Raw genomic sequence first — 22,845 nt, 5'->3', positions numbered from 1 at the left:
ATAGCACCTGGATATTGCCCAGAGTTTGTTCAAGATTCCATCATGCATTTATTTGCTTAGAAAGTTTACTAAAATGAACTCTTGCTTTAGAACATACGTCCCAGACACTGGGTCTGTTTAACTGAATATTTTTCATTTTGACAACTCCTCACTTCTTTGAAACACACTTTCAACCATATCCTGGAAGTGATTTGCTGTATTGAGTACCTCATAGCTTCAAGGTCACAACCATTAGATAGCCACACCTTTAGGAACCTAGGTTAGGTCAACACCCAACTGATACTGCCAATGATCCTATAATGATTGATTGGTTCAGGTCTCCAGTTTTCTTAGCAACAAATCTTAGATAACACACTCAAGTCATTTGAGCAAGTTTCTTTAAGAATATTTACTTTCCTACACCAGGACTGTCAACAGTTTGGCATACCTAAAGTTCAGTATCTAGAGTTTAGTCACTTTTTATTTCCAAGGTCTTTTGATCTTAAATCAACTCAGAGAGATGTGTTTACTTGGAGTCCATGACTCCCTTTCTAGATTAAGTCTAGTTACCTTGAATTCTAGAATCTCAGAATTCCCTGCTTAAATGGCCTTATATCTGTTTCCAGTTACCAGCCTTCTTTTCCAGGTCTATAATCTCCAGGGAAAACTGTCCCTCCAGTATGCAAACCTAGGCCCAGGAAATGGGTGAGAAGTAGCCATTTATGGGTGTTAGGGACTACGCTTACAAATGAAACTGGGTACAGATGCATGTATACAAGGTCCCTCATGGTGTGAAACAGAACCAAGGGTGGTCGCAGAAAAAGAAGAGTGGGTCAAGGATCAAGGGTCAGGAGCTGAGGGTCCGTTCTTCTGCTGTCACCACATTTTAATATCTGAGAACATTACATTCAAGCCTGCCTTCCCAATAATTTTGAACAGGTGTCTGTCAGATCAGGAGGAAAAAGCATATTTAACATTTTTTTTAGTTTGATTTATAACATTTAAATAGTATGTACAAATACAGCCCCCATTTCTACCATTGCCTTGTACCCTGAAACGTTAGGGGAAATTGGGCTATAGCTTCACCTATGATCAAATTAAACACATTAAGTCAGTTGAAATAGACCAAATTTCAAAGTCAACTAAGAAAAAAATGAAAATAGAATGGGAGGAAAGGGAGTGGGAGCGGAAAACCATCCAAAAAAGGCAAGGGGAGAAAAAGAAGAAAAGGATATGAAGAATATGACCTTATGTGCAGGAAAAGGTAAAGAAGCCAGACTGGAGAGCGGAAGAGAGAAGAAGATTAAGGAAAGAAGTGTGAAAAAGAATAGCACGTACAAAATAGGAGTTTAGCAGAGAACAGCTATAGATAGATGCATTGGGCTGGGAGTAGGAATAACTAAGCCTGGACTTAACTTATTGTTTTGTTGTTGTTCTAATCTGATTCTCTCTGAGTTTCTGTTTTCTTTTGCTACAGAGTAATGAAGTAAGCTACCTGGGTTCAATGATCAGTGTTGCTCTAAAAGTCAATGAATCTATGAGTGTTTTCTTTTTTTCAGTCCTTCCATCAGAGGATTCTGGGCCAGGCACATCTGTGTACCCCTCACTCATATGACCATCCTCCCACCAAAGAAGCCTCTGATCTTATTTTGACCTCTTGAATTGTCCAAAATTACAACTGGCAGGAGTCTGCAAAACAATGATAGCCAATGGAACTTCCATTCCCGACCTGGACCCAAGGCCAGTATCAAAAGAAGTGCTTGAATTTACCCTCAATATTTTGCCATGTCTTAATCTGATTTTATTATTTTTAACAATAGGTCTCAGCAATAATAATATAAAATTTCTTTTCAATTCAATTTCCATATATGTACACCTGAGTGATAAATTAGAAATTGTCTCTAAACATGGAGTATGCGTAACATTTCTAATGCTCTGATGAGAATTATCAATGAACAAAAATAAAGTGACAAGATACTAATTTAAAGAACTAAGGGTATACTGTATGGTGACTAACATAACATAATAAAAATTATTATAAAAAATAAAGAACTAAAAATGACCTTATGCATAAAGTTGCAGTTTATTTTTTTCCTACTTTTGCCCATTTATCAGTACTATTTAGACTTAAAACATTTTTCACTAATAAGAGAAAAATGGTTAAAATAATTTCAATGCTAATGCTATCGACAAGAGACTGTGAAAATCAAAATACTGATAAATACTTTGTTCTCTTTCAGAATCTTCTCTAGTCATTTAAAATCACAGGGACAGAGTATCATGAAAGACTGAAGACAACTGCAGCTCTCTTGCGACTAATATAAAAGCCGGAACTTTCATGAGGAAGCAATAGTGATCTTTAAAAGCCAAGTGGACTTGGCTTCAATCCATTTCTTTTTAACATTTATGAGACTTCAAAGGCCACTGCTGTGTCTTTCTTTGTAGTTTCTAGAGAAACATTTGCTTATTAAAAAACAAACAAAACTATAAGCTTCTGTGTGAAACTAGTGAAACTGTGAAACAGGTGTTGAAAACCTGCAATTCCAGATGCAAATAAAATTGTATGGAGTTGTGGAGACTAAGGAATGGACAAGGAAATTCAATCATGGCCATAATCATCATCCACAGCTATATGAAATCTAGATATGTTGTTTCCTTCTGGAGTTTATAGTTAGAGCATATGGGTACCAAAGCTGCTGTTAACATTTTCATTATTCATTTTTAAGAGTCATCTAAATTCATCCCCAAAACATTTTTTTTTAAGATTTATTTATTTGAGAGAGAAAGAGAGACAGAGAGCATGTGAAGGGGAAGTGTAGAGAGAGATTGAGAGGGAAAGAAGCAGACTCCCCGCTGAGCAGGGAGCCCCATGTGGGGCTCGATCTCACAACCCAGATCTCACAACCCCAGATCATGACCTGAGCTGCTTAACTGACTGAGACACCCAGGTACCCCTCCTCAAAATGGTTTTAGATTTCAAAATATTCTACGTGAAGAAATGTGTCATTATCTTTAAAATTAGAAGAGACAAACTTGCCCTTGTCATCTTTCAAGATGAACTTGGAAATAAAATTAAAAACACCATTTGTTTTGGACAAGACTATGTAAATTACTATAAGGAAACATTCATATCAGTTTTGTCATTATAGGTAAATTATGGGCTCATTTTAAATTCAGTTAAGAAATATTACTCACTTCCAGCTATTGGTTGACTTTAAGAATTGTCAAAGCTGAAATGTTTAGAACCATTGTAGAGGAAAGTAGGAATAATAAGAAACACCACATACAGTGTGTGTTACATTGCACTATGGATATAGTGGGGGTGGAAGGCATTTTAGAACTAGTTCATTTCATGTAGAAAACTTCGAGAAACAGTTTAAGCCTGGGGGAAAAGCCCAGATATGTGGCACTACAGTGCTGGTGTGAACCTCAGTCTACCACTTAGTAGATGCGTGATGTTGGCCAAGTTACTTAACCGCTTGGTGCCTAGGTTTCGTCTTTAATGAAAGTGGTAATACTAGTACCTTCTTCATAAGTACTAGTTAAAAGTATAAGAACTAAATTAAATGAATGAACATGTTTAAAAAATTTAGAACAAGGCTATGCCTACCACATATGCTATATGTGTTAAATATAATTTTCCTTGATACTACCCCTGCCTCTATCACTTCACTCCATAGTAGAAGCTATCTTAGCCAATATGATTTGCCCCACTGACTGGCAGGTTAATTATTTAGAAGCTGGTTCAATTATATAATCGGCAAAAAAAAAAAAATACAACTCTGAAGTATTATATGTTAATTTAGAACATGTGAGTGCATGTTTATTGGCCAATATTTTGATGAAAAGCCAAGACCTTTTCTCTAAACATTGACCTGTTGAATAAAGCTCTGTTATTTCTTTCTTGTCTTAAACATTATCTACATTCCAAGCTGCTTTTTTATTTAAAGTGGAATTATTAAAGATGTTTGTAAAGTAGACTGAATGCAGAATGCATCCAGATTATTACAATTTCCCCAAATCTTTAAGAGTTGCCTGGTCCACTGCATATCAATTTTTTACTAGCAATTCACCTTTTAAAACATTATCATTATAGGTTTCTTAGAAGTGATTTTTTCATATTCATGACTCACAAGTTTATGTAGCAATTAAAATACCTTGTTATTTATAACAAATGCAAAGGGCATATATAGATCTGAGAATATAACTGGCTCCGGGCAAGCATAACACATAACCTGAGATAACAGAAGTGTGCAAAAATTCAGAAAGGATCTGCTATGATGAGCTTCAAGGAGGCTTGGGCATTGATCTTTGTGTTCTAAAGGAATGGAAATTGTCAATGAATTCTACAAGTTGATTAAGTGGAAGTCAGTTAAGAGAACTTCTACTATACTTTCTTTACTTGATTATTTATAAGTCTGAGTCCTAATCTAGACTGTGACCACTTTATTAAAAGGAGAGCAGATTTTATCCATCTCTGAATTTCTAACATAGCACTGGATTACAGCAAGTACTTAATAACTGCTGGTTAAATAAATGAATGAATTTGAATTAATAAATATCTGAATATATCACATTGAAGTCACCCTATATTCTTAAATGTTGCCAAACTTACAACATGGCTGGTCTGTCATTAAACCCACTTGTAAGTATTATTACTGAAATTATTTAAAAAACTTCATTATAAAACAAATTTCCTCATAACAGGGATGATCATAAGATAATCCCTGAAAATAGCAATAGTACATACATAATATATTTTGATCTAATGGTGGTAGGCATTTGGAATGAATGTTCTTACTTAGAATTCCAAGCAAGGACAACTGCTAGGGGAAATCTGTCCTCCTTGCAGCCATTTCTAAATATTAGGCAATTTGAAGTATGATCTTTCGAATTATCCATTTGAGTCTTAAGAGTTTCTTCATTCTTTGTTTTTTCAATATCTGTCTCATATTTCAATTTCTTGTGTTTACTCCTCAGGCTCCTGGAAGCATACAGCAACTTTAATAGCACTCCCTCTGTGACAGGCATTTCATATATTGTACAATCAAAGCTTTTCAAATCTGCTCTATAACTGTTGATTTGTTGATTGGGGTTTAACCTTCTCTTCTAAAAGAAGGCTTCTCAGAAGTGGAATTCTTTGTAGAGTCACAGTTTATGAGAGTGTTATATTCCCTACTTCATGCTGTTTGTCAGGTGAATGGGATGGCAATACCCAGAGACGCCTGGAAAGTACACACACAGGTTTATAGAGAATCACAGTTCAAATTCTCGAAAAAGAGCAATGTTGAGCACCTTGTCAGACACAAAGGATGAGGCAGGCTAGTTTAACCAAGGCCATGTCCCCAGATCAGCATTTCTCCATGTGTGGTCAGAGAGCCTCAGGACTCCCTGAGATCAACACTATTTTCATAACAATAATGACGTTACATACATTCATGCTTTCATTTCCTCTCTCCTTTCATGAATATACAGGTTGCAAAAAGGTCATCAATATGGTTTTAGATTCCACGTTGAAACTTACCATTAGAAAACTAATATTTGTCAAGTCTCAGTGTAGTATCAAAGAAAAATACTTGCCATTATGTGAAAAGATTATCACACCGGATTTTCTTCATACATTTCAACCAAGAAAACATATAACAACAGATTAAAGTGTAGAAACACATATGAGAATCCAGCTATCCCATATTAAGTCACAATAAAGAGATTTGCAAAAAGGTAAAATAATGCTATTCTTCTATTTTGTGAAATATAATTCTCTTTCATAAAAGTAAGTTATTTATATTAATTTGTGACAGGTTTATTATTAATTTTTAAATGAATAAATACATATACATTTTCTCAGTTTTAATTCCTAACATAAGAAATATTTATACATATTAGCCACATAAACAAAAGCCTTTTTCTTTGGAGTTGTCAATACTTTTAGAAGGTAAATGGGTTTTTAGAACAAAATGTTTAAGAACCTCTGCCCTAAATGAATTAAGTCTGACCTGACAATAATTATACCATCTGATTTGATTGACACTGAAAGTACTTTTCCTAAAACAAATTACAAAGAGAAGTAATGAACCAGAGAGAACTCTAAAGAAGAACTTACGATTCAATCTCCAATTAGCATGTAGTAGAAAGGTAAAATCTCATTTTTAAGTGACATAAGTTTCATAACTATCAGTATGATAGTTACTGTAAAATATCAGTACAACTTACACATAGGTACATACAATTATTTGGTTCCTTAAGTCAAGAGCCTGTGGGGTTTTTTTGTTTGTATTTTTTTTTTTTTTTTTAGGAGAGAGAGAGGTGGGGGAAGGGTCAGAGGGAGAGAGAGAGAATCTTAAGCAGACTCTAAACCCAGCTCAGAGGCCAACACAGGGCTCAATTCCACAATCCTGAGATCATGACCTGAGCCCAAATCAAGAGTTAGCCACTTAACTGAATGAGCCACCCAGATGCCCCTCCTTAAGAGCTTTTAATGAACTTTTGAACAATTATTATCTGTTAACACAACAGTGTTAGTGGCTAAGTTCCAAACAGAAAATGTAATGAAAGAATTATCACTAAGCAAAATAAATTATTCGTCCCCTTAGTAAAATAAAATATGAAGAATCAAGATGTAAACTATTAATTACTTTGCTCCAAAATGTGTGCAAGTGTATTGTAGTGTTGTATCTGTATTGTACATACACAAAATAATTATTTTTATGTGATAAAATTACCTTAATGTTAAAGTTCACACATGCATACATACACCCAAATACTCATGCTGTTATATATCAGTTTAAGAATCAAAATTGATATCAGAGCCATCTAACTTAAAAAGAATGAGCGTTTGAAAACACCTATGCTACTTGGTTTTCAGTTGCTGGGTTACTAAATGATACTGAAACAATTACGCAAAAAACTCGGCTATATAAAAGCTATAATACCCCTTTATCTCATTATCATTTAAATGTTAAATGCTCCATTATAGAGGTAAATTGGGTTTAAAAAAGAATGTTTCAAGCAGAAGAGCAAAAAATATAAGGTTAAACAGCGTGAGGAACCAGAGCTTCAATTTGTGGTAGAAGGCTTACTAGGGCATGGATTGATCTTTTGATATACTAAGAAAGCCAGACCCTCTGACATGCCCTATGGAGAGTAAATATACTGATCTGGAACAAAAGTTATGTGAAACAGCTGTTAAGTGACAGAAGAAATGTGCATCGGACCACCCGCCTGTCATAAATATTGCACTCTTAATCAGAAAGCATCTGTCTTTTCATTTCCTTTTCAGCAATCTCTGCATTGTATTTAATCTGTGCAGAATTCTTCTCCTAACAGGTGCAACAATGTTTACAAATTGAAAACCTTATTTAAATGAAACTTACAACTAGAGACATTTCAATTAACAGGGCAATATTTTATGAGAAGGAATAATTCCAGCATTTGGCAAATCCATACATTACTTTCCATTTGTGAAATGTAATTATCGGAAAATTAGAGGATAGACACCAAGAAAAACTAAAGGTGAAATATGCTTCAAACAATCTTATTCAATGTATAAGCACCCAGAGAAACTATAGGGGAAAGCCACTGGTGGGAATATGGAACCATGAAATATTGGGGATGGATATTATAAAATGTCATGTTTCACAAAAAATAATTTTAGAATAATATCCCATATGTCCATTAAAAGTGGTGTCTGTGGCACTAGTTTCTTTTCCTACAGTTCTTTTTCCTATTATCATTCACTTGTTGAAACTGAATATAATAGATCTATAATCAATCTGATGGACCAAAAAAAAAAAAAAAAGGCAAAATCACTGAAGTTAGCATTATAATCGCCCAAATAAAATTTAAATAGATAATCTCTTCCAAACCATGAGTATAATTATAAAATTAGCTCACTTATAATACATACAATTTATAAAGTGAAAAGGACCATAGAATTGTCCGCTTTGGCTCTTTTACTCAAAATGAGTGCGGTGATAATGAACACAGCTCCTACAAGGGTTGGGGGGTAACACAGGCAACACAAGTCTGGGGAAACATGTGGCCCATTAGGGTGATTGTTTCATTTCCCAATTTGTGCTAGCAACAGGCATTGAAGAAATGTTCTTCTTGACTGTACTCTAGGATAAACAACATGGCAGACTCCTTAATAAAGAACATGGCAAACTGGTGAGTAATGCACGATATAGCCAATTGTTTCCATGGGGGAAAAATGTTTCCAGATATCCAATTTTTCACCAAAGCTCAGGGCAAACAGAATGTATCCGTGAATAGGATTTTGCCCTTGGGCTTCCAGCTTGCAACCTTTAGCGTAATAGTTGAGAACATGGGCTTACTGTTAAACAGATCCAAAGCCATCTTCTATCCTGGGTATTTATTAGTTTTATGACTTTGGGTAAGTTACTTGATTTTAAGCTTCATTTCATTCTTGGCAAAAAAGCATTATTAATAATAGCTGACTCATAATGATATAAATATTAGGTAATAGGAAATAAAAATTTTTAGCACATCAAGTACTCAATAAGGGGTAGATATTTTATAAATTATATGCATAATATGCATAATATGTAACTATATATACACACACATATATTACATTCTTAAATCTAATGATAAATTCATAAAAACGTTCTAATTTCCTCCCTGTTTTACTAATTGACACAGGATAAATATTCCTTATATGATGGATAAAGCCTGTCAATGCTTATAATTCCTCTCAATGCATACAAATATTTTATTATAGTTTAATGCAGAAAGCAAAGGTTATAATCTGTTCTTGGAAGAATTCACCACACAAAATTATCTCAAGTATTTATATTTTGCAAGGGACAAATACATTAAATTTTTTTTCCACACTAAGGCATTATAAACAAGATCATTTATTATAAAGCTTAGAGGATTCTCTTTTAATTGCTTTTTTAGAGATGAATAAAAAATAATTTTGCTGATGGGAATTGGGCATTTGGGGTACAATTTGAAAAAAAAAAAAAAAACTGATCAACTCTTTCAAACTAAGCCAGTGCTAGCAGATAGACTTTAGCCATAGGAGTTTCACAGTGATAACAGTACCTTCTTAGAACTTACTGTGACCTGTTTCTAAATCTTTCTACTGACACTTTAGATCCTCTGGGTGATCTCATTAGATTCCACCTCTTCAGCCTTAGAATCTTGTTTTCCCTAATAATCAACAAGCTCCTCCCTTCCACTAATGTGTGCTTGTCTAAAAAGTTTGGAGATTTTTCCACTAATAGGTTGAACCTACAATCAGATAGTAACACCTGTGATGATAGCTATAGTTGATGGAAGGCTTATTATGTGCTCAATATTAGCTAAATCCCTTCCATGCAGTCTCATTTAATCCTTACCAGGGTTCTAGGAAGTAGATTCCTTAAATATACCAAGGTTCCTCATCTGCAAAATTAAGTCTGAAAGAGGCTAACTCATTTGTCTCCCAAGTATCAGAGTCAAGAGTTAAGTATAGACCCATTCCTAAGGCTATACCACACTGCCTAAATTCTTGGCTTAAGATTCAAACACGGCAATTTAGACATGGATGGAATAAAAGCTATCATTCAACATGTAAACATGACAGGAGCCAGATAGGCTGAGATACGAGGATGATGAAGAGATATTAAAAGATATCAAGCAGGAAAATTAAAAATAAGTTAATGTCTTAATACACTGATTCATTAAAGTGTATCTAGGGGGCTTGGTAAAAGAAAAGCTATCTCTACACACGTATCCCATTTTTATACAATAATACCATATGAAAATACAATTAAAAAAACAGATAAAATATAATGATAACTTTTCCGTTACCCAAGAATTTGCCTCATTACAATAGGATTCACCCAGAGTTTCTCCCTCCGTGAATTTAAGTCGTTCGTGACCATTAGTTGTTTACAGAGGAGCTCAGGGATGAGTGTGGGAGTGCTGCTGAGAAACAGGAGACAAAATGTCGCTAAAGCTATCAGAAATTAAGATACCACAGATCTGAAGTTTAGCCTATAAAAATGTAATCTAAACACAACTTCTCAGGAGCATCGATAGTTGAAGAACAAAGCGGGCTTTATTCTATTTTCCAGCCGGTATTTATATTGTTAATATAATAATTACCTCAAGCTTTCAAATAGCTCCCAATAAAGCATGCATAACTTGTGAAAGGAAAATATTCCAACAGGTTTAGATCTGCAGAGAAACAGTTTCCTGTGACATCACTCTGAGAAAGATCAAAAGGTTTGAAGTCCAACGGATGGAGGAACACAGACTTAGTTACGAGAAATCAGGACTCTGGGATAATCTTTGGGAAAAAACCTCCTATGCTCGCAAAAAAGTAGAACCTTTTGGGCAGGCAAACTATTGACAAACTTCGGGCAGCTAACCCACAAGACTCGCATTAATATACAGCACGTGAAACGCATTTTCCCTTGGGCAAGGAGAGGAGAATCTATTGCCCATGTCATCTGTTTCTGTGAATACTGAAGATTACAATTATGTTTTGATGTTAATCCAACTACTGCAAATTTCTCGTTGCGAAGCAACTGTGAAAATGTGAGTGACAGTATAAATCTTTTTAAATTGAATTCAACACTACTGAAAAGAGCTGATGTTTTCAAATACTGTTACAAAGCTCTGAACAACAAGAATAACTCTCTCAATGAAGCAGCCTCCTATCATGACCTACTTGGTGAGAAAGACAAATAGCCAGGATAAAATCAAATTCTGCATGTCTGCTAACTTGTGCGTGTGTGTGTGTGTGTGTGTGTGTGTGTGTGTGTGTATGGGTTTCTGTGCTTTGCATTTTTAGGAACAATCACCTCTAATGCTTTGATGTCCTCAAAGGCAAACTGCACGGTGGGAACTCCAAGATGGTTGATGAAATAATCAGCATCACCTTGAATCTGTACAGAACTGACGTTGGTTTCTTGGCACTTAGCTCTTCTGGAACAGTTGAAATGATTTTTCTGAAAAACATAATTTAAATTGTTAGCATACACTATGCTTCTCGGGACATCCCAAAATCAGTGCTGCTCAAAATACGGTCCATAGATCGGCTGCATCCATGTCGCTCAGGAACCTGTCGGAAATATAAATGCTTAGGCTACCCCTTTGTCCTCTGAAATGGGAATAGGAGCCTTTAGGGATGGAGCCCAGGAACCTACATTGTGACATTTCCCTATGGTTCCGATGTTCACTAAACTGTGACTACCACTGGACCAAATCAAACGCTCTTGCTGTTGGTGCTTCAAAAGCATTTTTATCATAGATTTATTATGAACTGCAATGACTCCATAATTTGAAATATTTTTAAATGATGTTGAGTCCCTAAAAAGTTTAGGGTTTTGTGTTGTTGTTGCTTTTTACTAAGTTTTCCAGTAAATTTAAAAGATGGCTTTGTAGGTTATAATTCCATTCTTTGAGAATGTTTTTTGAAAACCACAGAAGGACGTTTCTCCGTTTATTCTTAAAAGTATATTCCCTCAAGTCTCAAGTATGAACTTTTATGGAAAAGTACCAATCTCCTCAGCCACAATCATGAGAAAAGTAAGATATTAGCAATGAGAACATCACATCTCACATTAAGCAGAAAGTATGTATTCAATTCATGTTTGTCATTGAATCAAGACATTGACTCTTCAACACCCCGCCCCCGTTTCCTTGGCATGATATAATTTCAAAAATACTTTTAAATATGACTGATGAAAAGATTTGGAAATGTGTAATCTAATATTTAGAAAGTGAATTGTTGCAACTTTTTTCCAACCACAGTGCTAGATTTTTCCAACATAGAATAATGTTTCAATGTGTAGCCAACTTTCTGTGAAGATCTAATAGAAAGATCTTTGCAACAAAGTTAAAATCAAGTAAAATGGAAAGCCCGTGTAAGCATTTATAAACAAGGCAAGGTTTCAGCTTAATGTAATTCATATATATCTTGAGTAAAATTCTAAAGTTTTATAGTGAACCCCACCAATTTGCTTCTTTTGAAAGTCTGATTTTCTGAAGAGAGTGAATTCTCTTTCACTTCCTGATGCACTCCTGGGGCAAAGATTCCTCAAGGTTTTAGATCCACCTGAGACAGTTTAGGCAGAGTTTTAATAGTCCCCAAAAAGAGCTACCCTTAAGTACTAGGTTATGAAAAGCAAAGAAAACTACTTTATATCATGCACAAAATTCCGAGTACTTTTGACAGATTCAGCTGTTCGAGTATTGGCACCTTTGAAAGTATTTGTTCAGCCAGACTAGGTTTTTTTCCTAATTGAATTTGAATGCCTTGGTCAGGCAAGACATTCACAGGTGTGCCATCACTGGAGTCTCGGACTCAGCCTGCTTCACTCATTCACATTCACTGAATGGTGCCCAGGCGCATTTGAATTTGTGAAACCTAGTCTGTTATACTCTTTTAAGCTTTAATAAGGATTTGATAGAATCTAGTCTCTTCTCTCCCCAGATGCTTAGCCAACAAAATTAAAAATCATTTTTACAAGTGGTTTACGTGTTTATCCTTACTTACATTTGAAACCTGTATCCTGCTCAACATCAGTGAAAATATAGGTTTGGCTGGCTTTCTTTCTTTCTTTCTTTCTTTCTTTCTTTCTTTCTTTCTTTTGTTCAGCGTTCATTTCATTTTGTATATTTGATTCTTAATATCCACTCCAAATACCTGCCATGCTGATATTTCCTTAGAATTCTCTTGGGAAAATTTCCTTAAAAATTTTTTTTCTCCACAGATTAGCATGGATTAAAAGCTAACAATTCTAAATTCCACAATATGTGTTTCTGAAGGAAGTAAATTTTTTAAAAAATGTGAAACTTAAATGTAATATATATTTTTTAAACATTTCATTTATTTGAGAGTGAGAAAGAGAAAGAGACAGCATGAGCTAGGAGGAAGGGCAAAGAGAGAGGGAGAAGCAGACTCCCCATTGAGCAGGGAGCTTGACTCCACGGACCTGAGACTCGACCCCAGGACTCCGGGATCATGACCTGAGGTGAAGCCAGATGCTTAACCAACTGAGCCACCCAGGAGCCCCTTTAATGTAATATTTGATACTATTTTTACTTAGTCATTATTGTTATGTAATAGCTTCCCTCTGTCAAAAAGTATGTTTCCCATACATGCAAGTTGCTAAAATGACACAAATGACCCCATTGCAATCAATTTTCTTGCGTTCTTTGCTCGACAAGTTTCACAAAGCACACTTCCTGTTTGCCTCAGCCTTTCTTCAGCCTGGGACATTCCTTTTGAAGCCATTACAGATACCCTAGGCTCTCTCTTCTTGCCATGGCTCTTCCCATTGCATAGCTTTACCACTGCATTCCATTTCTGTGATTCCTTCTAGCGACATCATTACTTACATGTTCTCTGTTTTTCAGGCAAATCAGAGGGCAATATCCAGCCTTCAGGATTACATTCCCTAAAACACGTCCACATTCCTTTCTCTACCCTGGCTTGCTTCACTTCACCTGTTTAGTCACACATCTATCTTTTCCCTAAAGGTCTGTACTACCACCTCTGTCATCTATAACAACTTCTTTTGTACACCAACTAAGATGCCAACGGAATGAGCGTTATGAAGAATTGCTTTTAAATTATATTTCGATGGTTGAGATCTATGAAACCGCATCGATGGTGCTAAATATTGACTATGTATAGAGGGAGGACCGAGCACAGAACGATAGCGTCGTTTGGCCCGGATGGCAGGAGCCTGTAGCTCGAAGTACTTGGCTAGTGAGCTTCCTGTCAAGATCAAGCACAAATGAAGGTTAAAAGCTTCAAGAAAGCCAACCCAAAGTTTGAGGACCAGGGACAACACAATTCCCTGAGGAACCTTCCTGGGGTCTCGTCCTTACCTACGAAGCCCAGAGTCTCCCTGCAAATTTCTGTGGAGGACTTACCTCTCCAGTTCATACCATTTTCCCTCTCTGTTTCTCTGTCTCTCTTTCCCACCACCTCACCCTCTACTGCCTATTCTCCTGTGATTTAACCAGTGCTGAGGGGAGAAAGTGCTGGCCCCTCAAGCCTGTGTTTATTTTGTTCCTTAGTGCTTTTGTTCCTAGCTATTTTCAAAGTAAAATAGAATAAAAAAGATCCCAATTTTCAGATGGGAGTTTTTCTCCCAGTCGTTTCATCTAGGGATTTCCCTTAAGAGGGGGCACATTCCTGGCATAGAAACCCTATTCTCTACATCTTTTTATTATTCATTACTTTATAATCTAGGCCAAATTCATAGACCTTAAGTGAGCCTAAATCTGTGTTCTGTCCTAATGTGCAGTGTTTTCCCACACAACGCTTCAGCGGATTGTACTACGTCAGGTGAGAGAGGACAATCTACTCAGCCCCTGTGACCACTTATATCTGAGAGGGAAGTAGAAAGAAATGTTAATTTCCTTCATTTTACTAGACGTTAGCCACCACGGGAAAGGGAAGGTTGGTAACAGATTTGTGCAGGTCAATTAATCTTTTAAATTTATTTACAAGGCTGAGTAAATTCAAATTAAGTCTTTCATCCAAAGAGTTCAAAATGCTCCATACTTAACATTTGATAACAAGCATTTTTATTACAGTTCATAAAATAAGCAAGTTCAGGCAATGGCCGTGGTTATGTCACTTGTTTAATTTCCTACCACAGGTCTATTGAAGACCTCAGACGAAATCATCCTAAAGCTACATGCTCTTTGCAAGTATCCTTTTAGGCTGAAAGGCAAAACCTTATAGTAAATGATCACATAAGTGAAATACAAAGAAAAAGGGGCGCCGGGGTGGCACAGCGGTTAAGCGTCTGCCTTCGGCTCAGGACGTGATCCCGGCGTTCTGGGATCGAGCCCCACATCAGGCTCCTCTGCTATGAGCCTGCTTCTTCCTCTCCCACTCCCCCTGCTTGTGTTCCCTCTCTCGCTGGCTGTCTCTATCTCTGTCAAATAAATAAATAAAAATCTTTAAAAAAAAAAATAGAAATTAAGTCTGCATTTACCTTAACTGAATAGCAATGCCAAGGCACACTGACAGATTTCTAAAGTATTTAAAAATCTGTTTAGGGGCGTCTGGGTGGCACAGTGGTTAAGCCTCTGCCTTTGGCTCAGGGCGTGATCCCGGCGTTCCGGGATCGAGCCCCACGTCAGGCTCTTCCCATGAGAGCCTGCTCCTTCCTCTCCCACTCCGCCTGCTTGTGTTCCCTCTCTCACTGGCTGTCTCTATCTCTGCTGAATAAATAAATGAAATCTTAAAAAAAAAAAAAAAAAAAACCTAAAAAAAAAATCTGTCTAATAATTCAAACATTTTATCTCTCCCAGACTCTGCTTTCCCCTGCACACATAAGTATTCACTCTATATTCGTAGGAAATCTAAAGTGATTACTTATTCAAACAGCAAGTGTAAGATTCAAAATAAAAGTACCACATTCTATACATGGTAATAAAATTAAATCACTTTCTTTTCATTTCAGTAGTATTTAGTAACTTCAGTTGTGTAGAAACAATTTATCTCCCTGGTTTCCCTGAATTTCACAATAGGTAATGTTCCAATCGTGATGATGAGGTCTACGGGTATTTAAAAAATGATTTCTCATTATAGGTACTGAGATTGTTAATTTTACGTGTCAATTTGATTGGGCCACTAGGTTACTCAGACATTTGGTGAAACATTCTGGGTAGGTCTGTGAGGGTGAGATTTACATTTGAATTGGTAGACTGACTAAAGCAAATGACTCTCCCTAATGTGGTTGGGCCTTCCTTCACTCAGTTCAAGACTTGAACAGAACAAAAAGGCAGACCAGCCCAGTAACAAGGAACCACTACTGTCTGACTTTAGCTGGGACATCCGTCTTCTTTCTTTAGACTCAACTGAAGCACATCTCTTCTTCTTGGCCATCAAGCCTGATGGCCGGGGGGCTGGAACTCACACCACCAGCTCTCTGGGTCTCCAGTTCGCCAACTGCAGATCTTGGGACTTCTCAGTTCTCATAATCTTATAAGCCAATTCCTTATAATAATTCTCTTTTATTTTTTCTATTGGTCTGTTTCTTCGGAGAACTGTGACTAATACGGACACTTTTAGATGGTAGATCACCTTTTTGTTTAAGAAAGTTTCATCAGAACTAGTAAAAAAAATTAGACTTTAATAGTGGTGAGAAGGGCTGGGTTTTTTTTTGTTTGGTCAACTAGATGTAGTTTCATGAAATGTTGTTACATTTTTACTTTAGAACTTATAAACATGACCCCAAGCAATGTGAACATGTAAACACTTAAGGAATCACAGAGAAATTACTGCATTTTGAAACTAGAAAGAACCTAAAAATCTGAAAGCCCAAGGAAAGCACTAAGGTTATTATCCTGAGGTCCACAGAAAGGATTTAGGAAATCTGTGAACTTGGTGGACCAAGAAAAAAAAAGTTGCATCTGTATTTCCATTCAATGTTAACTGAAATTTAACATTTCATTCAAATATGAAGGAGGCCATAAACCCAATAGTATTAGCAGTATCTGTGACTTTGAAATGAAATACAATCAGGTATTTTTATGTCACATTTCAGTTGTAAAAAATTCACTATTAATTTGAAAAGATGGTAGTTATAAAACATTCGGTTGAATTTTGGTGTTTCATGTGTTAATTTTAAAAAACTTATATATTATTAAATACAAATTTATGTGTTTTAATACTTAGATAACTGGAATTTGACATAATTAGGTTCCTTTGTAATCCTGTGTATTTTAATTTAAGCATTTTAAAACATTATTTCTGAGAATGGTCTATATAGAATTGATCAGCCTATCAAAGTGTTCCACAATGGACAGCTCTCCGAGCAAAACAGCTTCACTTAACAAATTAGAAATTGAGGCCTCAAATCAACAGAATTAGAATTCGATTCCAGATCTTTTCATTCTAAATGCAATGTTCTTCTCCCTCTAGCATGCTGATATACCCAGCATACAGACCACATTAATGCAGGTGAACATCGCAATCTTAAATTTGTTCTTTCTGGGATTATAGGGGTCTTTATTTTAATTTATTTATTTATTTATTTATTTGAGAGAGAGAGAGAGAGCACAGGAAGGAGAGGGAGAAAGGCTCTGAAGCAGACACACTGAGCACAGAGCCCTAAGTGGGGCTTGATCTCACAACCTCAAGATCATGACCTAAGCCAAAACCAAGAGTCAAACTCTCACCTGACTGAGCCACCCAGGTGCCCCCTCCCCCTTTTATAAATCACAGTCTTATCACTGGATGTGGTTGTAACTAACTATGTGTAACCAACTATATATCTCTGGCATTTCTTCAATGTTTATTTAGTTACTATGTGTGTATGTCATGAGTTCCTCACTTATTTTAGTTGTATTTTTATGTCAGTACCTCAAGTTGCTATCTATCCCCGGTTTCTCATAATGCATTACAGATCTCCTTTAGTAATCTTTGAGAGGAAACAGGAAGTTATACTTACTGACTCTCTTTAATATTTTAAACTGGAAACTTATTTAAGTTATCCTTAACACCAGCATCTGATAATGAGTTTCTTATACACAGAACATATTTTCAAATGGTTATTAATCTTTAATAATAAAGATTAGATTGAGTATGGAAAAAAGCCAGCTTTTTATCTTTTTTTTAAGTGGAAATTTTCAATGCCATAAAATGGGATTTTCAAAATCTCCAGTATCTCAAGGTTTCTATAAAGGTTTAATCACCTACTTACAGAGTGTTAACAAAGTACTTTCAGCTTCAAATGGTGAAGAATTGCTATTACTCTAGTATATATCAGTAGAATTGCCAAAGTGAAAACAGTCTAATTCTCATCTCATTCTATTCATTTTTAAAACTTTAATCTTATTCCCAAATATGGAGAAATGTTACTTTATATTTGAAATACTTCAAATTATATTTAAAATATATTTATGAACTAATGAATGCTTTAAAGAGCGCTCTGTAACAGTGAAAATAAAAAATGAAGACATTTGCCCTTGTTCTTATTCTAACTCATGTCTCCTCCTCCAGCCCTATGTCTTCTCCATTTCCCCTTCCTCTTCCCTGGTTAACTTAAGATTCTTGACCAACAGGCACTTGATAACAGAAGACCTATTTCTTTCTTCTTTTTTTTTTTTTTTCTCTCCACTTAAGGCTCTTGTGTAACACTAAAAACATTTGTGTTATTTTAAAGCCTTAAAATACTCACATTTCAAACAAGCTGTTGGTTTCAAATAAAAATCTCCACTAAAATAATAAAATAGTATCTACTCTATGTACCACAATACATTCCAGATGAATCCAATGTTTTAAGGGTAAAATCTAAGTCATAAAAGTATGGAGGAAACAATGGAAGATAATTTTTAATAATCTTAGAGTGGAAAAACATTTTTTAGTATGAGCACATATCCAGAAGATTAAAAAACAAAACACTAATTACCCAAATGACATAAACTTATGTTTCCTGCATGACAAAAATTACTATAAACTAAAGATAATTGAAAACCTGGGGAAAAATCATAATAATTCATTCCCTAGACAAATGGCCAGTTTCTGAAATACATAAAACAAAAAGCCTGAAAATCCAATAAAAAATAGTCAATGAATATGAACTGGCATTTCACAGAAAAAAAATAATTATAAATGCCTTTTATGCATAGAAGATATATAAAATGCCTCTTATTTTTACTTTATAAAAAGCTTCGGCAAGTTTGACTATGGACTGAGTTGTGAAGGATATGGGAATTCTGGTGCCTCATATTGCTTAAGAAAAAAACACCTTACAAATTCTATGAAGATTAGATAAATTATTTCACATCCATCCAGTGAAATAATATTCAGTTTTTAAAAAGAACAATGAAGCTACTTATGCATTGGAGATGTACAATCTCTAAGATACAATTTTTACAGGAAAAAATAATGTGTGGTAAGATTCTACATGTTGTCATTTGTGTAAAAAAAACAAGTATATCTGCTCTGCTACAAATGGTGTTTGCCTCTGGAGAGAGGTACTGGTGGGGACGACAGGCTTAGGAAGAAGACTTTCCATTGTCTACCTGTTTATTACTTTTGAATTTTAAATCTGTGATTGAGTCATTTGCCAAAAATAAATGTTAAGTTTTTCAAATCTCCTCTGAACTATATACCATGTTCCAATTCCAAGATTCCCAGATTGTAAGCTAATCAATTTAAAAATAGCTTTTGTTGGATACTAGGAAAGAAACAAACCATGTAAAAGATATTTCCCAGTTTCAGAAATATTAGCATTTTACAAAATGCCAAAGTAGAAAAATGAAGTATTTAGAATTATATCACCAACAACTATTTAATATAAGAGGGTCCATTTAGGACCATCAGAAATGTATATACCATTGAGGAGGGGGCAGATAAAAGTAACTGCCACTCATTAGGGAAGAACGAGTTCTTTTATAGGAGGATTTGGGATGGTAACATGAGTCCTCTGCTGGGGTAGGGGTCACTAAAGTAGGCACTCAGATAACCAGGAGGATGCTGGGAGAGAACAGACTGCCAAAGAGTGGTGGGGAAAACTGAAAACAAAAGTCCATGTCATAATCGTGATTTCCTTGAGGACCGTTCTTGTTTACACGGTTTGTGTGTGTTGTATTTTCTAGACAAGTATCAAGTTATTATCAAAATATGTTAAATATGGGGTACCTCACTTTCTATAAGGAGACATTTACATAAGGATTTACCATTTATAAACAAACATCATATTAGATCATAATTCAACCCTGTGAGATGGATATAACAAGCAGTATTATTCCTTATACAGATTGAAAGCTTTGTTACCCTCTAAGGACATAAGGATAAGAAACAGAATGGTGGGCAGGGATTTCTAATTAGACTGTTACATTGTTGCCCCCCTCCCCTGCCCTACTCTACCCCGGGTCTAATGATTCCTCTCCTCTACCACTCAACTATGGAAATAAGGAAGGGGTCCCTCCTTCGTACAGAAACAGCCTGTAGGCTGCTGATTAATCAATTCAATTAAAATGGCCTTACAGTTTAAGAAAATGGTGACTTAAAAAAATTTTTTAGCACATAAAGAGTCTCCACAGATCCCTCTGCCACTTTGGCACTTCTCCAATAGGGTTTGCTGTGGGTCATTCCAATCGCTAAACCTATTTCTTCATGCAATGCAAACTATATATAGAATGACAAGCCCAGGGCCCTTCCAAAAACTATACTCTGATTCTATCTAAATGAAACTGTGAACATATTGAAAAGGTGAAGCAGAACCATCCCAATTGACCTTTGGCCAACGCACTGGATGAACGCACACTCCCCCCTGGGTACAATTCCTATAGGACCTTTAATGCCCGGAAGGATCAAGATATAGATTTTATGTCTCAGTGAAGGATAACAACTCTGGCTTCACGATGCTGTTCCATGCTGAGGAATTGGCTGACATCACAGAACTTCAGCTATTATTTCACCAGCCTTCTTGAGGTTTGTCTTAAATAGCCTCTCCTGGCCTCCCAGGCAATGCTATTTTAAATAAGACAGCGTCAGCATTTCAGTGATGTATTTCAGCTGCCAGGCATTAGAAAAATTAACTGAAAAACCTAACTGGTTTTCAATTCAACATTAACTGTCTCAGGCTGCAAATATTTTTAATGAAATATTTAAACAAACTCTACTGTGGATGAAACAGTTTAGAAACTTCCCTTCAAAAAAAAAAATCAGACATTTCAAAAAAAGTAAACCCGGAAGCAAGGAAACAATTGGAGTGATTCTGCATAAATTCAGCATCATTCAGTAGACAGCAGGAGGAAGGTTGCTGTCCTCTCTCTGACCAGGGTTACAGGGCAGTTGTAAAGCAGGTGGGTGCTCTCAGGTATTTTAGAGGTAATTCATTTAATTTTAGGAAGGCACAGGGAGAAAAAGCTGAAAAATGCAGACTTGGCAAGCCAGGAGGGCCAAAGGGTGTGGATGGCATACCATCCCACATTACCATTTCAAGCAAGTTAAGTGCTGAGAGTGAGAAATCAGGCAGAGGAAATAACCCCATCAGCAGCACTATGTCTAATTGACAGATGACAGCATCGTCGCGGAACCTGAAAGCCCAGAGCCAAAAGAGTTGCTAGCCTAGGGAAGGCCTTGCTAGAGTGAGTTCATCAGAGCTCTGTAGCCACAATATATCTTAAGGAGCACTGCACAGAGGATACCCAGGCACTGCCCATGACTCACACCCCAACACCAATCCCCACATGTCAGGTTTCTGTGGACCAGACCTAGGACCATCATTCTGGTCAGAGGGTACCAGGAAGCTTTTACACATACATCACTTGTTTGAATTCAGTTCTCCTTTGTGTTTTTTCTGCCTCTGCTACATGTTTTTTGAGGTCAATATCTACCTTGCTATTGACCCCCTACCGATCAGCACAATGAAATGGGTACAATCAAAGCTTGAAAATGAAGTCAGTGCAATCATATCAGTGTTTTCCCATAGGAGGGAATGGGAAGGAAGAGAAGAAAAGACCAAACACCATTTGGCTTGGCCTAGGTTTCAACCTGAAAATGACTGGATTCAGAGTTCTAAGATTTCAGGAAGCTTGAGGTTGACTTTGGGTAATTCCACGAGTCATAACTGTACTGGAAAGTCTCTCTCTCTTAATTCCTTACTGGGCAAAATCTGCTTTCAAGAAAACGATGTATCCGATTAGGTACCTGGAGGAAGGCAGTAAGTATGTACTGACATCACAGAGTATATTGTGATAAGTAGGTGCTTGAGATAAATCCTAAAAGCATGACCCACAAATAGACTGCAGATGAGATAGACAATGTTGGCATTCTCCCTTAAAAAGTACTGATACCTCTTTTCAGCAGTATGAGTTTAGGCAGTTACTTAACTTCCTGAAGCCTTGAATTTCTCTAATGTAAAAAGGAAGTGTGTGTACAATATGAGAAGGTTGAGAGGAGTAAATTAAATAATGCGTATGCAAAGCACTCAGCACCTAGTCCTCCTTCAGAAATACTTAGAACCCAGCTGTTATTATCATGAATTACCTTTATTGCTGAAGTAACCAACAGACCACACACACACACACACACACACACACACATTTTTGGCAATGTCTTTCTACCAAATCTGCTTAAAACTATTTTCTCCTGCCTTCTAAGACATGGAATATTCATATTCAGAAAGTAAATCTTTCCCTGATTATCTAATGCACTCTTTCTCAATGAACTTAGGTGAACTTCGGTTTTAAAGAGGTTCTGTTCACACTTTTTTGTTTTTCTCCCTTCTCAAATTAATCTCTTTGGATTTTATAAAGTAGTTCATGTGACAGAATTGTAGTTTTCTTACTTAAATATGCTTACTAAATGCATTAAAAGAGAATATTTTTAAATGTTATACAAATATTAAATATGGTAAAATGTATGGCCCTTTTGGATTCCCACACACAAAAAAAGGCTTTTTTAAAAAAATGGGGTAAGGCTGTGTAAAAGATAATTATTTATACATGAAAAATTATAGGGTATCATTTCATATTTTTTCATCCAGTATCAAGGAATTTTTTATTAAGGTAGTTTATTTTTCTTAAATTAAATTTTCCTTAGTAAGTTATTATTTTCTAAAGAATAATTCTTAACACTATGCAGTTACAGTAATTGTTATTGTAGACACGCTCTATTTAAACTCATATATTCTTATTAAAATATCGATTGAAGCAAGATAAATCTGTGATGGGAAAACAAAAGAAATACTTAAAAGAGTATTATAATTAACAACAATAAAAAGTAACAAGCAAAACAGTAGTGATCAAACATAATAAAAAAAATAAGGTCTTATTCTTCATTTATAGAAATATAAGAATAATTTAAGAAGACCTAATTTTATGATAGTAACATTTTCATTTCAGCCTTCCTTATTATTTTTTTATCTC

At 35.8% G+C, this 22,845-nt stretch overlaps 1 protein-coding gene across 8 annotated transcripts in view; it reads right to left on the bottom strand.

Moving 5' to 3' along the window:
- Positions 1-22,845, bottom strand: part of NAALADL2 (N-acetylated alpha-linked acidic dipeptidase like 2) — a 1,320,052-nt gene that overhangs the window by 189,210 nt on the left and 1,107,997 nt on the right. For all 8 annotated transcript variants that reach the window (XR_003316023.4, XM_057306508.1, XM_057306509.1 and 5 more), the window contains one exon: positions 10,794-10,940. Coding sequence is in view for 7 of the 8 variants with exons in the window: in XM_057306508.1 (XP_057162491.1) it covers positions 10,794-10,940 (147 nt within the window). In the remaining variant the exon portion in view is untranslated. The remainder of the gene's footprint in view (positions 1-10,793; positions 10,941-22,845) is intronic.

The sequence above is a fragment of the Ursus arctos genome, unplaced genomic scaffold (genome assembly GCF_023065955.2).
Source record: "Ursus arctos isolate Adak ecotype North America unplaced genomic scaffold, UrsArc2.0 scaffold_4, whole genome shotgun sequence".
Taxonomy (NCBI): domain Eukaryota; kingdom Metazoa; phylum Chordata; class Mammalia; order Carnivora; family Ursidae; genus Ursus; species Ursus arctos.
This window is presented reverse-complemented; position numbering and strand designations above follow the sequence as displayed.